This window comes from Eptesicus fuscus, chromosome 18 (assembly GCF_027574615.1).
Source record: "Eptesicus fuscus isolate TK198812 chromosome 18, DD_ASM_mEF_20220401, whole genome shotgun sequence".
Classification (NCBI taxonomy): domain Eukaryota; kingdom Metazoa; phylum Chordata; class Mammalia; order Chiroptera; family Vespertilionidae; genus Eptesicus; species Eptesicus fuscus.
This window is the reverse complement of record NC_072490.1, coordinates 29,202,927-29,217,471: the sequence shown is the minus strand read 5'-3', so window position 1 is coordinate 29,217,471 and position 14,545 is coordinate 29,202,927. Positions and strand designations below refer to the sequence as shown.

Genomic DNA, 14,545 nt, shown 5'->3' with positions numbered 1-14,545 from the left:
ACGGCGGCGGGGGAGTCTCGGGGATGACAGTGGCTTTGCCCGTTGGGGTAACGGTCGTCGTCTCCGGCAGGGCTTGGGGCACCGCACAGCCCGCAGGATCCATTCAGGCCGCAGCAACCCGGGCCCTACCGAGCTAGAGTGGCGCGTGGAGTCGGGGTGAGGGCGGCGAGGCGCGGGGGGAGGGGCCTGCGGCGGGGCCTGCTGTGTGCGCTGGGCGGCGGCGGGCCTGGCTGTGTGAGCGCTCGCCTCTGCCGCGGCCGGGCGGGCTCCGTGGGCGGCGGCGGCCGTCGTGCTTGGCGGAGGCGGTGTCCGTGTGTGCAGCGCGGAGAAGATGGCCGGGCAGTGAGGGGCGGCGCTTGCGCCTGGTGACCTCGGGAGTGAGCGACTAAGGAGCGAGGGGCGCCGCCGCGGCCCGACTGGGCCTGCTCCCCGCCCCCTCCCGCCGCTGCTCCGCAGCCGCCGGCCCGCGAACTTCCTCCCCGGCCCTCCCCTGTCGGGTGCGGGACGGACTTTCCCGCCTCGGCACCTCCTGGAACAGCGGGGCTCTAATCGCCGGGGCGGAGAGCCAGGCACCGTCCGGGCCCCGCGTCCGATATGGAGAGAGCGGCGGCGGCCTCGGCCAGCCGCAACAGCAACCTTCGTAGCCGCCGCGGCTTCGGGCACTAGATCGAGGAAGCTGACCCCGGAGCTGTCGTCCTTGCTGTCGCCGCTGCCTCCGCTCCGGGCGCCGTGATGGAGTAGGGGGCCCCGCAGCCGGTGAGAAGCGTGCCCGCCCCTTGGACCGGGCCGGGTCCTGCTCCCGCCCTGCGCGACCCGAGGAGATACCTCCGCGTCCGGAGATGCAGCTCGAGCGAAGGCCGCCCGCCGAGCCGCGGGGCTAGACTGAACCCCGAGTCGCGGCCCGAGCCCCGAAGCCGCCACGTTCTGCGCCCCGCGGCCGCCTGGGACAAACTCGAACGCTGGTTTCTCTACTATTATTTTTCAACTGCAAAGTCTCAGGGACGGAGGAGGGGCGCCGAGGCCCCATGTGTGGGAGGATTGCTTCAGCCTCGCAAACTTGCACGGATTTTGGTGACTACTTGGGCCAGTGGTTCTGCTCCGATTTCCTCCGAGTTGTTGCAAATTCGCCATTGTTCCCAGGCTGCTCACAAAGTTGGATCCGGAATTTTTTTTCAACCGGGAGCCAACGGTGTCGAAGTGTCTGCAATGAACCCCGTGAATGCTACTGCTCTCTACATTTCCGCGAGCCGCCTAGTGCTCAACTACGACCCCGGAGACCCCAAGGCGTTTACCGAGATTAACAGGCTCCTGCCTTACTTCCGACAGTCCCTCTCGTGCTGTGTTTGCGGTGAGACGCCTTTTATTGTTCCCTTTTTAGCTTGTGTGTCTTTTTTTAAAAATATCTTTGGGCAGTGGTAACAGGAACGGTTCGAGGACATGGTAGTTTGTGTTATTAAGCTTTTGTTATTTGTGCAGTCGTATACAGCCATTAGTTTTGAAACTCCAAAGGACTTTCACCCGGCATTTCAGAAGGAATCCTTCCAAACCGCTTTGTACAGCGGTCTGAACGTTTGAAACTGTTTATTTCACCTTAGGTCATTTCCTTAGCATTTCTGATGATGGTTTTTTTAACTGACGTGAAATATGCACGTATACTGCTGCCTTTTTTTTTAACCTTCGGTACAAGAGTTGATTTAATACCTAGCTTAGTTAAACCTGGTTAAAACATGTACATGTGGCGTGTTTGCATTTCCCCAAACTGGTGTGTGTGATGTATGTGTGGGTGCTGGTATAATGTGACGCGCCCACAGCTAGTGAGCTCGGTGCGGAACTTTCCCCCAGGTTCTTCCACAAATGCTTTGACAGTTGGACGGTAAACAGTGAGCCAGGGAATACTTGATGGGGTACTAAGTACTTTTTAGCTAGTGGGGTTTTTACAGGATTACGTTTCTTATTTTGTGGCTTTAATACCTTGTGGCCTGGTAGAGGGTGATTTTAGGTATTTTTGTTAAAAAATAGTGTGGTGGGGAGGATATTTTCAAGTTATTTTTGAGAGATGGAGATATGCTAAGTTGTCTAATAAGTCGAAGTTTCTCAAAAGTGATAATTTGGATTAACTGTGCACATATAATAACTATTACCTCTCCTCCCCCCCCCCCCCCCCCCCCCCAAAAAAAAAGACACGATGAAAACGATAATACAAAGGAAAGGGCAGCTGGCCAAAAAAGCAGTAATATACTCCACTTCGTATTCTTATTCCGACACATATTTTGAGGTTTCGTTGGTCCACTCACTTGTTTAGTCAGTATTTCAGAAATTTAGGCATTTTAGGCTTTCACGTTGTCTTAAATTAGATAAAGAAGAGTAATTTTGTGATTTTTAATTGGAGATTCATCTAGCATTTTCTGTATAGCTCTGGGGGAAGGCACTAAAGGAGTGCAGAAGAGGTGAAGATTGTTTTTTTGCACACCAGGTACTTAATCTCATAAAAATTTAACTCTGTTAGAATGTGATTAAATTCTACTGTGACTGGTGACTCTTAACAACTTTATAGAGAATCGCTTGCTCTGGGCAAATCACTTAACTGCTCTGGGCAGTTTCTTAATATAAAAAAATGAGTTTTGGGCTAGATTCAAAGTTTCCTTTCAGCTTAAATTTTACTAATGTAAGCATTAGAATTTGATTGGTTTCAAGTTTCCCGGAGTGCTTTTTTTTTTTTTTTTTAAATTTTAACAGCTTTTGATAGTTTGTGGACTGAGGAAATGCAGCTGCTCTATCTTTCTTATCCACAAACCATTCTTTGAGGTTTGGGGGGTGGATTGCTGAGGTAATGATAGTAGGGATGAAGAGAGGGCATAGGGCAGCCCACCTTGGCCTGCTAGATAGAACAGCAGTAGAGAGTGATGTTATCCAGGTAACACTTGAAGATCTGATGACTCTCCTTTTTACTAGGTAGATGGGATTTAACTCTATAAGTGGGCGGGGGCGGGGGGGAGGGAGAGAATGGTACTTTTGAATTGTGTAGATGCTTGGATTTTAAGTTTTTATCAGTAGCTTCAGGATAGTTGTGGTCTAATTGAACATTTCCCCAGATTCTAACCTGGATTTTTTAAAAATTTGCCATTGAAGATGAAACTATATTTAAAGAGTCCCCAAGTGTCGTTTTTAAATATTTTTTAAAACCAGTCTTGGCAACACAAGGGAATTTTTCTGACAAGTGGAGCTTTGTAATTATTTCTTCTTGTTCACTTTCTCTTCCCCTGCATTCTATGGAAAAGATTTGTGGATTCTACTTCCTTGTAACTGAGTAGTTGGCTTAAAATTTCAGCAATCTGGATGTAGCTTCAGGCCCCCCCCCCCCCCCAATGTAGTCTGTGGTTATCAATAGATAGGGGGAAAAATCAGTTATTGGAATTCAGATCCAGCATTTAATAAACTTTGTATCAGGTGCTACCTAGGCTGTCTTAGTTGAAAAACATAAACTCATTCGATTCTAGGGCATGTGCAATTTTCCTTCATGAAGATAAGTAAAAGTAAAGTGTAATTCTGTCTTGCTGCATGCTGTAAATAGGGAGTTTGTTTCAACAGGCTCTCCAACATCTGACCCAATCCTACCTTTTCAGCCTGTATTCAACTGCTCTCTTACATAATTGCTCTGCTTCAGCCAGGTTGATATTTTTTGGCTTTTCAAACATACATACATGCCTTATATTTTCCTCTTTTCCCAGTAAAAAGTTCTCTTTGTCCTTTGAACCTCTGTAACCCTTTGTTCCAGTCATAGGCACTTAAAACTCTTTCGGTGCAATTTTTATTTTATTTTAATTTTTTTGTCAGTGCAGTTTTTATAACATTCTTCTGATACATTAGGGAAAATACTGTTTTTGTACATTTTTGTGTTCCTCTTGTCTTATCCTTTCTCTCTTAGCAATGACTTGCATGTAGGTGTTTATGAGACTCAGGAAGAAAGTGAGAGGAGGTGAGGGAGGGAAAGGAAAAGGCTTACAAACTTTGCAGTTAGGTTCAAATCTTGGTTTTGCTTATGTGTAGACAAATTGCTTTAAGTTTTTGCCTCAATTTCCTTTATCTACAAAGGGAGGATGATTATACCTTCAAGTTTGTTTCTCCAAATTTGTTATATGTGGGCTTTTTAGTGGGGAAAAACCTTTTGACCCTATGAGAACAAGTCTATGGACTTGGTGTCTGGCACATATTATGTACTTAATATCCCACTCCTGTGCAGAAGTAGAGGGAGGAGGAGGTGAGAGAAGAGACTGAACTGTCATGTCAATTACTGTCAAACTTAGACTATTCTCTGGAACTTCAGGTTTTGTTGTTGTTTGAAATGTAAATTAGCTGATTATCACTGTTTTGTTTTTTCAATTGCCTTGTGTATTTAAACATTCTGAAGCTTCAGGTGAATGGAATATTGCTCCAGAGAATTACTGTACTTTCTAGGCCACAAAACAGAAATTATAGTGGCTACTACTTTTTGTGTCAGCTTTTCCCCCTTGCTCTAAATGTTAGGACATGCTTTATCATGTACCAGGAAGTATAATTTCTTTTCTTTTTTTAATGGCATGGAACTTGATAAATTCTGTCCTAGGGATTTAAAGTTTTTTATTAAACTTGTAAGCCCTCAAGTAATATAACAAGTTTTATATGTAGAATCAAATCCTGTTAGAGTTGGAAGGATGTGTTGAATGGAAAACTAACTTTCTGAGACATTTGGAGTCCTGTAAAGTAATCAGGATCAAATCTCTACTCAGGCACATGAATATTTTCCTGGTGTTTTTATTTTTTTTAGAGAGGAAGGGAGGGGGAGAGATAGAGAGAAACATTAATGTGAGAGACTAACATGGATTGGTTGCCTCCTATACATTCCCTGACTGGAGATAGAACCCACAACCTAGGTATGTGCCCTGACCGGGAATCGAACTTGGGACCTTCTGGTGCTTGAGACAATGTTCCAACCAACTGAGCCACACTGGGGCTCCCGGTGTTTTAATTATAGAGTCTAGGAACGAAGGGGTTTTGCCTTTGGATTTACTTAGTATTTTTGGACCTTCTAGACATTCAATTTTTCATTTACAAAATGAGGAGGGGCTGGAGATTAGTGTTTCTCATTGAGACACATAGGGTGATATAGACTAAACAAGTTTTTGCTTTGAATGTGAAAGGACTTAAAGACAAAAACCCTATCTTTTAGGTAGGTATGTGGTTGGTTCCCTGAGGGTGAGAGCCTTGCTTGTTTTGTTTACTGTGGTAGCCCAGAACCTATCAGTTACTGGCTTAACTTGTTGAATGGATGAAATTATTAAAAAGATAAAGTTTCAAGTAGGAAGGATATGCTCTCAAAGTATTTGCCTTAAAACCAAATAGATTTAGCTTTCTGAACAACTACCTTCACTTTCCTTATTTTTCTCTTTTGTCATTGTTTGTACCCCATCCCCCTGGAATTAGTAGAGTAGATAGATGACCTTAAGAATCTCTTCCAGTGTGGAATATTGGAATTAACTTTGGTTTTGACAGAACAAATAATTTATAAATAGTAAGAATCTTCTTAACTGGAATTTGGACATATAGTTTGAAGTGTCTTATTGTAAACTACACTTCTTTTATTTATTTTTAATATGTTTTTATTAATTTTTAGAGAGGAAGGGAGAGGGAAAGATAGAAACATCAGCTGCCTCATGCACGCCCCCCCTCTGGGGATCTAGTCCACATTCTGGGCATGTATCCTGATGGGACCCGGGACTGCTTGGTTCATGGGATGATGCTCAATCCACTGAGCCGCACCAGCCGGGCAAACTACACATCCAACTCTAACAGGATTTGATTCTACAGATCAAATTTATTATATTATTTGAGGACTTACAAGTTTATACATCTAAATTAAAAGGCCATTTGAATAATTATATGTTACATTAATATTTTATATTTTTCTCAAGCCACAAGTTCATTTGATACTTAAGATTTTATTTTTCTTCTATTTAAAATCACTACAGTTAAAATTTTTTATTGTTAGTAAACACATAATAATATAAAATTTGGCATCTTTTTTGTTTGTTTGTTTGTTTTTTTGTTAATACCCACCCACGGAATCTTTTCCATTGATTTTTAGAGAGAGTAGAAGGGAGGGGGAGAGACAGAGAAACATCAATGTGAGAGAGAAACATTGATTGGTTGCCTGAGATTGAGCCTACAACATAGGTACATGACCTTGACCGGAATCGAGCCCGAGACCCTTCAGTCCACAGGCTGATGCTTTATCCACTGAGCCAAACCAGCTAGGGCTAAAATTTGCCATCTTAATCATTTTTTTTAAACCTGAATTTCTGATGGTTAAGTGAACACATGCAATTTTTTTAAATTTATTTTTTGGCCCTAGCTGGTTTGGCTCAGTGGATAGAGTGTCAGCCTGCAGACTGAAGGGTCCCAGGTTCGATTCTGGTCAAGGGCACATGCTTAGGTTGTGGGCTTGATCCCCAGTAGGGGACATGCAGGAGGCAGCCAGTCAATGATTCTCTCTCATCATTGATGTTTCTATCTCTCTTTCCCTCTCCCTTCCTCTCTGAAATCAATAAAGATATGTATTTCAAAAACATTTATTTTTTTGTTTTTACTTATTTATTTTTTTTTTTTATTTTTTTCATTTATATTTTAAAATTTATTTCAGGGAGGGGATGGGAGGAGAGATACAAACATCAATGATCAGAGAGTCATTGATCAGCTACCTCCTATATTCCCCCTACTGGGGATCGAGCCAGCAACCCGGGCATGTGCCTTGACTGGGAATGAGTGGACCTTCAACCACTGAGTCATACTGACCATGCTATATTTTCTATTTAAAAAAGAAGTTTTTAAAAAATATATTTTTATTGATTTCAGAGAGGGAGAGAGAGAGAGAGAATCATTGATCGACTGCCTCCTGCACACCCCACTCTGGGGATCTAGCCTGCAACCAGGGCATTTGTCCTGACCAGGAATTGAACTGTGACCTCCTGGTTCATAGGTTGATGCTCAACCACTGACCACACTGGCCAGGCAAAATATTTTTTTGATAGTAGCCATTCTAATGAGTGTGAGGTGATACCTCATTGTGATTTTGATTTGCATTTCTATAGTGACATTGATCATATGCTTGTTGGTCATTTGTATATCATCTTGAGGAATCACCAGCCTTTTCTTTTTAAATCCTCACTGGGGGATATGCTTATTGATTTTAGAGAGAGGGGAAAAAAGAGAGAGTGAGAATGAAGGGGGGAGAGAGGGAGAGGGAGAGAGAGAGAAACATTGATTGCTCACCTTCTGCACGTGCCCTGACTGGGGATCAAACCTGAAACCTAGGTATGCACCCTGACCAGGAATCGAACCAGCAACCTCTTGGTAGATGGGATGACACGCCAACCAATTGAGCCATAGAGATTCACCTGGCCAGGGTGAATCACTATTATTTTTTATCTTGAAAACTTATTTCACTTACTACGTTTTTATTAATCCCATAGAACCATTTATAAATTAACTTTATTGCATATGTAAAAATTTTAGAAATTATCCATAAATGAATATTTCCCTTCATATAATTTGTTTTTGAATAGCTGTTCTGAACATCGTTTAAGGACATCTGATTGGTGTTAAAGCAGAGTTTGGTTTACCAGTTTTTTTTTTGGGGGGGGGACTTAAGTTCACCTGTTCTCTCTGATACGGGAAGAATTCTTTAGGGAGCATTTATCTAGTGGGCTGGTAAAGAGGAACAGTAGTAATTTGCCTGGTAGATACACTTCTTTTATTTCACACATTAATTTAACCATTTGTTTGGTTTCTTTTCCTAAGAAAAATCTCCTTTTTACAGTTCCCCTTTTAGTACTGTAAAAATTCGTTCTAAAAAGTTAATAATAGTTTGAATAATGGTTCAAGGCTGGCTGTATGGGATGTAGAATTAGGCAGGAGAAATTGTTTCAGTTTGAGATCTAGGAAGTATGGAGCTTGAGTGGGACCAAGAGGAATGGTGCAGTTAGTTGCTCATTTTCAGTAAGGCTTGATGAAGAGAACAGTTGGCTTGTTGAGGTTGCAGAAAAGCAAGTTTATTTCCATGAAGGAGAGAGACCCCTTGCAGTATAGTGGTTACTCAGGAGCCTTTTGTGTGGGGACCTTTAATGCCAGGCTAAGGAATTTGACATTTATTTTGTAGATGGGTTTTTCTTTTCTTTTTTTCAAAGTGTGTTTTAGTCCTGGCTGGGTAGCTCAGTTGGTTAGAGCATTGTCCCAATTCGACAGGGTTGTGGGTTCAATCTTGGTCAGGGCACATAGAAGAATCAACCAATGAATGCATAAATAAGTGGAACAACAAATTGATGTTTCTCTCTCCTTGCTCTCTCTCCCCTTTCCCCATTTCTCTCTCTCTAAAGTTGATAAATATTTTTTAAAAAAGAGTCTTTTATAGGCTGCCAAAATCAAATATAATCTAAAGGGCTTGTTAAAATTCAGATTCCCAATTATCACATCAGACTGATTGAATTGCAATTTCTGTGGGTGGTGCCTTGAGTGCCTTGGAATCTTCATTTTAACACCCCCCCCCCCTCAATCTTGATATGGGGCAGGGGATTTGCAAATCATTGTTGTAAGCATTTGAGAAACATCATTTTAAGTAGTAGAGGGATGTAATTTAAATTCTGTTTTAGAAAAGATTGATTTGGGATTGATTACTGAATAGTGATGGCAGTGGTAAGGGAACAACATAGATAATGCTAAGGGAAATTTTTGTCTTGCTTATGGTTATCATAACACTTTAATTCTTTGATGTGTACTATATATATATATATACTTTGTCATATTTCACTATAAATAGACTTTAAAAAAATATGTTTGTATTGAGAGGAAGGGAGAAAGAGAAACGTTAATCTGGGCTGCCTCCTGCACTCTCCTCCATCCCCCTCCTCCACTGGGGATGGAGCCTACAACCTAGGCATGTGCCCTGAACAGGAATTGAACTAGTGACCTCTGGGTGCACAGAATGATGCTCAACCAACTGAGCCACACTGGCCAGGGCCTCACTATGAATAGATTAAATGAGACATTTCCTATTCTAAAATTTATAAACATATCTAGCACAGTGCTTTCGCATAGCATATACTTGATAAAATGTTTTGAATTATATTTAAGAACTGACAAAACCTGGCAATTGAATACAGATGCATGGGAAAAATTGAAGGAGTCAAAAGTTCATATTAGAAATGAAGTTTAGAAGGACATGAAGAATTTAGGTAGGCTAGTTTGAAATAATATAGGGACAGCCCAATTAAAATATTCTTCAAGGATTTAGCAATTTGGTGTAGATTTTGGGAGAGATTGCAGTTAAGATAGAAATTAGAGCAGTTCAGGTGTGGGCCTAAGGAGAATAAAGAGAAGGATGAGATAATGTCGAATAATGTGATGGTGATTGGTGCTTAGGGGTGAGAAATATTGGAAATTATGATTAGGAAAGCATAAAAAATAATCTAAAAATTTTTATTTTATGCCCTTCCCTGGAAACTTTGATTTTAAAATAATTTTATATATTATTTGATATAGTGTAACAACATATCTTCTGAGTCTTGGGGTTGTGGTTATCAGTCCCTCAAATTAATTTGAACATCCAGTTCTCTTTGCATTCCTTGTTTTCTTCATACGAGCACTCATATTATATTGATAATATTTATAGCACGCCATCATTTGTTGATTAATGCCTTATTGTATTGACATATCCCTCAGAGTCCACTGAGCTACTTTTATGTATGATTCAATTAAATTTGTTTTTGCAAGTTCTGATGTACTTTCTAAATTTTATCTTTTATTTTAAAAAGTGATATTTCAAAATTCTTCTTCTAATTTCTTACATTTTTCTTTGTGTCCAGGAGTCACTTTTGTCTTCTTGTCCATTTAATTTCAAACTCTTACTCCTTTTTTCTCTTTTAAAGATTATTATTATTTTTGTTCCCTTGTCAGGAATAGATTTTTTTTCACCTTAATTACTGTATATCTGGCTATTTTCTCATCTTTTTCTTGTTCCGACTTGTCCATAATAATTTAGCAGAATTTTCATTCATTACCCTTTTACTCCAGAGATCTTGAATCTTTGCAGAGTTGGAATATCTGTTTTTTTCAAGCTGTTTTAATCTAGTTTTACACCCAGTGTATTTTGTGTGTGCTGATTTTAGTTGTCTTATCAGTTAAATTTGTCTATTTTCTTTGTTATAACCTACAGAAAATGTGCACTTAAAATGTTGCCTCGTCTATACCTTGGAAATCAGTTATGTTTTCTGGAAAAGTTGAATGGTTTTAAAATTCTTTATATAATATTTATACTTAATCTTAGCCAAAACGCTGAGAAGTGATTCTTTATATAATATTTAAAGGTATATCTAAAGTGGGGGTGTGAGTTCAGAGTATAACAACCTAAGGACTTTCAACCCCCTACCAATCCTCCTAAATAGTCTTTCCCTTGACATTCAAATCTCTGCCTAATGTTCTGATATCTAGGACTCTGGCCATATATAATACAGGAATTTAGGATTAGAAAGTGGCATTCCAATTCAGGTATCCTTGTGATGGATTTCTGAATCCTCTCTACAGTTAATCATTTGGTTGTCCAGCCTGTGACTGAACATATTCAGGATATGACATAGGATATAACTATGTCATATTTACCAGAAGCTGTGGGCTGACTCGGGGATCTCTATATGGTGTCATTGAGCTAACCAGCTCAATTTTTACATAGGTCTTTACAAGGAAGATATTTACTAGGTTATTCTTCATGATGAGAATTTATAACGCCTTAGGCAGAAAGGATCATATATCATACAACTATTTATTCACATCAAAGAATTCTTTCTGTAATACTGAAAGTTCATCCAAGCCTTTTCTGAATACTTCTGGGTTAGGGAGCTAAATTCTGCTCTGCAGAATAGCCATATCATTGTTTGATAACTTTTTTTTTTCTTTAGAAAAGTTGGTTTCTTTAGAAAGTTCTTACTTCCAATTTACCCAAGTCTCCTACTCTTTTTTTTTTTTTTTTGTCCTCTGGAACAATTGAAAAAGCCTTTGATAAAATTTTACCTTTTCAACTATTGGAAGAGTTTTCATATCTTCTCTGAGAAGGTAGACATCACTAAGTACCTGTCCTGGGAGCACACTGGATTCAATTTCTTCTAAAAGTGGAACCTTTGTGTCCATGTCCACAGTGTTTTAGTTGTGGCCAGATGGTATTGTCTGCCTTGATAATTTGAACAAATTAATTTATCTTAGTTTCATTTTATTGGACTAAAGCAGAGATTTGGTTGTGAATTAGGCCCCCAGGCTCTTTGTTGTTGTTAATTCTCACCCGTAGATATTTTCCATTGATTTTTTTAGAGAGAGTGGGATGGAGGGGGAGAGACAAAAACATTGCTATGAGGAATTGAACCCTTGACCCTTCTGTCTGCAGGCTGACTGACACTCTGTCCAATGAGGCAAACCAGCTAGGGCCCCCAGGCATTTTATTAGCTTGATAAAAATATTAAGTTTGTTGGCCAAAGTTTTAAAATCTAGCCTTCATATAAAAATCCAGATTTTAGGCACCTCCTAGAAAACTGTAAGGTCTGGCATCAGTGGGTGTACACTCCCTCATGACATGGCATCATTGAGGGTAGTTGAGAGGGGGTTTCTCCCTTTTGGGGGTGGAGGTAAGTAAATCCTCTGCAGTTTGCCCTTGGGTCCCTCCCCGCCTTTGTCACAAGAAAGGAAGGAAGGGAGAGAGGGAGGGAGGGAAGGAAGAGAAGGAAGAGGGAGGGAGGTAAGGGAGGTAGGAAAGGAAGGGAGGGAGGAAGGGAAGGGACGGGAGGGAAGGAAAGGAAGGGAAGGAAGGAAGAAAAGGAAGAAAAGAAAAGAAAGAAAGAAAGAAAGGGGGAGAGGGGGAGGGAAAGAAAGAAACTTCACCAACACGGCCCTCTAGACATTTGGATTTGTAATCCTTAGAAGTAGAGAATTTTGTAAGGTCTCTTGTACTCTGGACACTTTTGAACCATAAAATTTTACTGTTGGGATCTTGAATTATTTTGTGAACCCTTCTTACCTGGATAAAAATCAGGATTGCTTTACTTGTTTGGCAGTTGTTGGTTCACAATGTTTCTGGTCAATGAAAACATTTTCACAAGTTGCTTGTTAGTGTTCAAATCTTCTCTATCCTTACTGATTTCCTATTTGTTTTGTCTTTGAGGTGTTGAAATCTCTTAATTATAATTTTGGTTTTGTCAAATTCTCTGGAGTTTTAACAGTTTTTGCTTCATGTATTTTGAAGCTCTGTTATTAAGTGCATACAACAATTTTGAACACCTGCACTATAGTTTTAAGTTTAATTTTTAATGTTCTGCCCTAATTCATCTATCATTTCTAGGTTATGCTGCTGTTTGGTTTTTTTGGCTTTTTATGGGTGATATTTTTCTACTTCTCTGTATGCCTTATTAATTTTTTTTGTCTTTAAAAAAATATACATATATATTTTAAAATATATTTTATTGATTTTTTTACAGAGAGGAAGGGAGAGGGACAGAGAGCCAGAAACATCGATGAGAGAGAAACATCGATCAGCTGCCTCCTGCACACCTTCCACTGGGGATGTGCCCGCAACCAAGGTCCATGCCCTTGACCGGAATCGAACCCGGGACCCCCCAGTCCACAGGCCGACACACTATCCACTGAGCCAAACCGGTTAGGGCTAAAAAAATATATATTTTTTTAATTGCATATTGATTTCAGAGAGGAAGGGAAAGGAAGAGAGAGGTAGAAACATCAGTGAAGAGAGAGAATAATTTGATCAGCTGCCTCCTGCATGCCCCCTATTGGGGATGGAGCCTGCAACCCAGGCATGTGCCCTGACCAGAATCGAACTGGTGACCTCGATTCCTGGGTTGAAGCTCAGTCGCTGAGTCACACCAGCTGGGCTTATTAATTTTTGATTGGATGCTGGATATTGTGACTTTTACCTTGTCCATAAAATTTTAATTTGTTGATAGGTATTTTTGTGTTTTTTTTAATATATATATATACACACACACACACACACACACACACACACACATATGTACACACACACATATATATATACATGTATATATATGTGTGTGTGTGTATATATATATATTTATTGATTTCAGAGAGGAAGGGAGAGGGAGAGACAGACAGAAACATCAGTGATGAGAGAGAATCATTGATCGGCTGCCTCCTGCCTGGGATTGAGCCCACAACCCGGGCATATGCCCTGACTGGAAATTGAACCATGACTTCCTGGTTCATAGGTTAACGCTCAACCACTGAGCCACGCCAGTTGGGCGATAGATATTTTTGTACTATAAATATTCTTGAGCTTTGTTCTTGGGATGAGGTTATGTTACTTGGAGACAGTTTGATCTTTTTGAGGCTTGTTTTAGCTTTTATTAGGTAGGACCAAAGCAGCCTTTAGAAGCTAATTTTTCTGCAGTACTGAGCAAGATGATGCCTTATTCAATCTGATGCCTTATGAATTATGTTTCTCACTCTTGGTGTTGGGATTAGGAATTATTCTGTTGCCTCTGAATTAAATTGGGATTTTCACGTTGTTCCTTTCTGGGTGTTCTTTCTTTAGGCTGGGGTAGTTTCCTCATGTGCATATGCTAATCGGTACTCAGCTGAAGACTTGAAAGGGACCTGGTTTAAAAAACTGGAGCTCTTTCTCTGTGCAGCTTTCTCATCTCTAGTACTCTGCCCTGAAAGTCCAACTGCCTTGGCCTCCCAACTCTGCCTTCTCATTTTAGGGAGACCACCAGGGTGTGTTTGGGCTCTCTTTCCTTGTGCTGCAGTCTGAAAATTATCTCTAGGCATAAGCTGGGGTAGTTGTAGGCTTAGCTTGTTTGTTTCCTATCCCAGGGATCACTGTTCTGTATTTTCTGTTGCTCAATATCTGAAAACAATTGTTTGTCCAGTTTTTTTGGTTATTTCAAATGGGAGAGTAAATTTGATTATTCTATTTTGTTTGGAAACAGAGTCAGATTATATTCTGAACCTATGCTGTCCCATATAGCAGCCACCAGTGCTGTGACATTTTAAGTTTTATTTAATCTTAATAAACATTCTTGGGCCGAATCTCCAGATATTGTCATTTCTGGAGTAGGTCACCTAGATGATTCTAATACTAACCCTTGGATGAGAATAGTGACTGTATAAAGGAATAGCTGTCTTAGAATATTCCTACTGTGAGGTTAATAAGTACAGTTAAAAAAAAAGTGTGCCAATAAATTTAAGCAGTGCCATATTAAGCAAGTTTCTTGACAGGTGTAGTATTCAGTTTTAAGACACTGATATATTTTGGGATGACTCTCCGAGAGTGTATTAAAGCAAACCTGTAAATGCTTTCTGGTTCAGTGGAACACCAGTTTGGGAAATTTGTATCTAGATTTATTTTGATTTGAGTAAATGTTTGAATGCTCAACTATGTATCAAATTAATTGTGCCTAATTTACCAGCCTATATTATCTTATTGGTAATATTTTAATGA

General features: G+C 40.3%; 1 protein-coding gene across 1 annotated transcript in view; it reads left to right on the top strand.

Annotated features, from left to right (window-relative positions):
- Nucleotides 1–14,545, top strand: part of MSL2 (MSL complex subunit 2) — a 33,060-nt gene continuing 18,515 nt past the window's right edge. Inside the window, exon 1 of the mRNA XM_008152909.3 lies at nt 1–1,348. Coding sequence (XP_008151131.1) covers nt 1,207–1,348 — 142 coding nt within the window. The 5' untranslated portion in view covers nt 1–1,206. The remainder of the gene's footprint in view (nt 1,349–14,545) is intronic.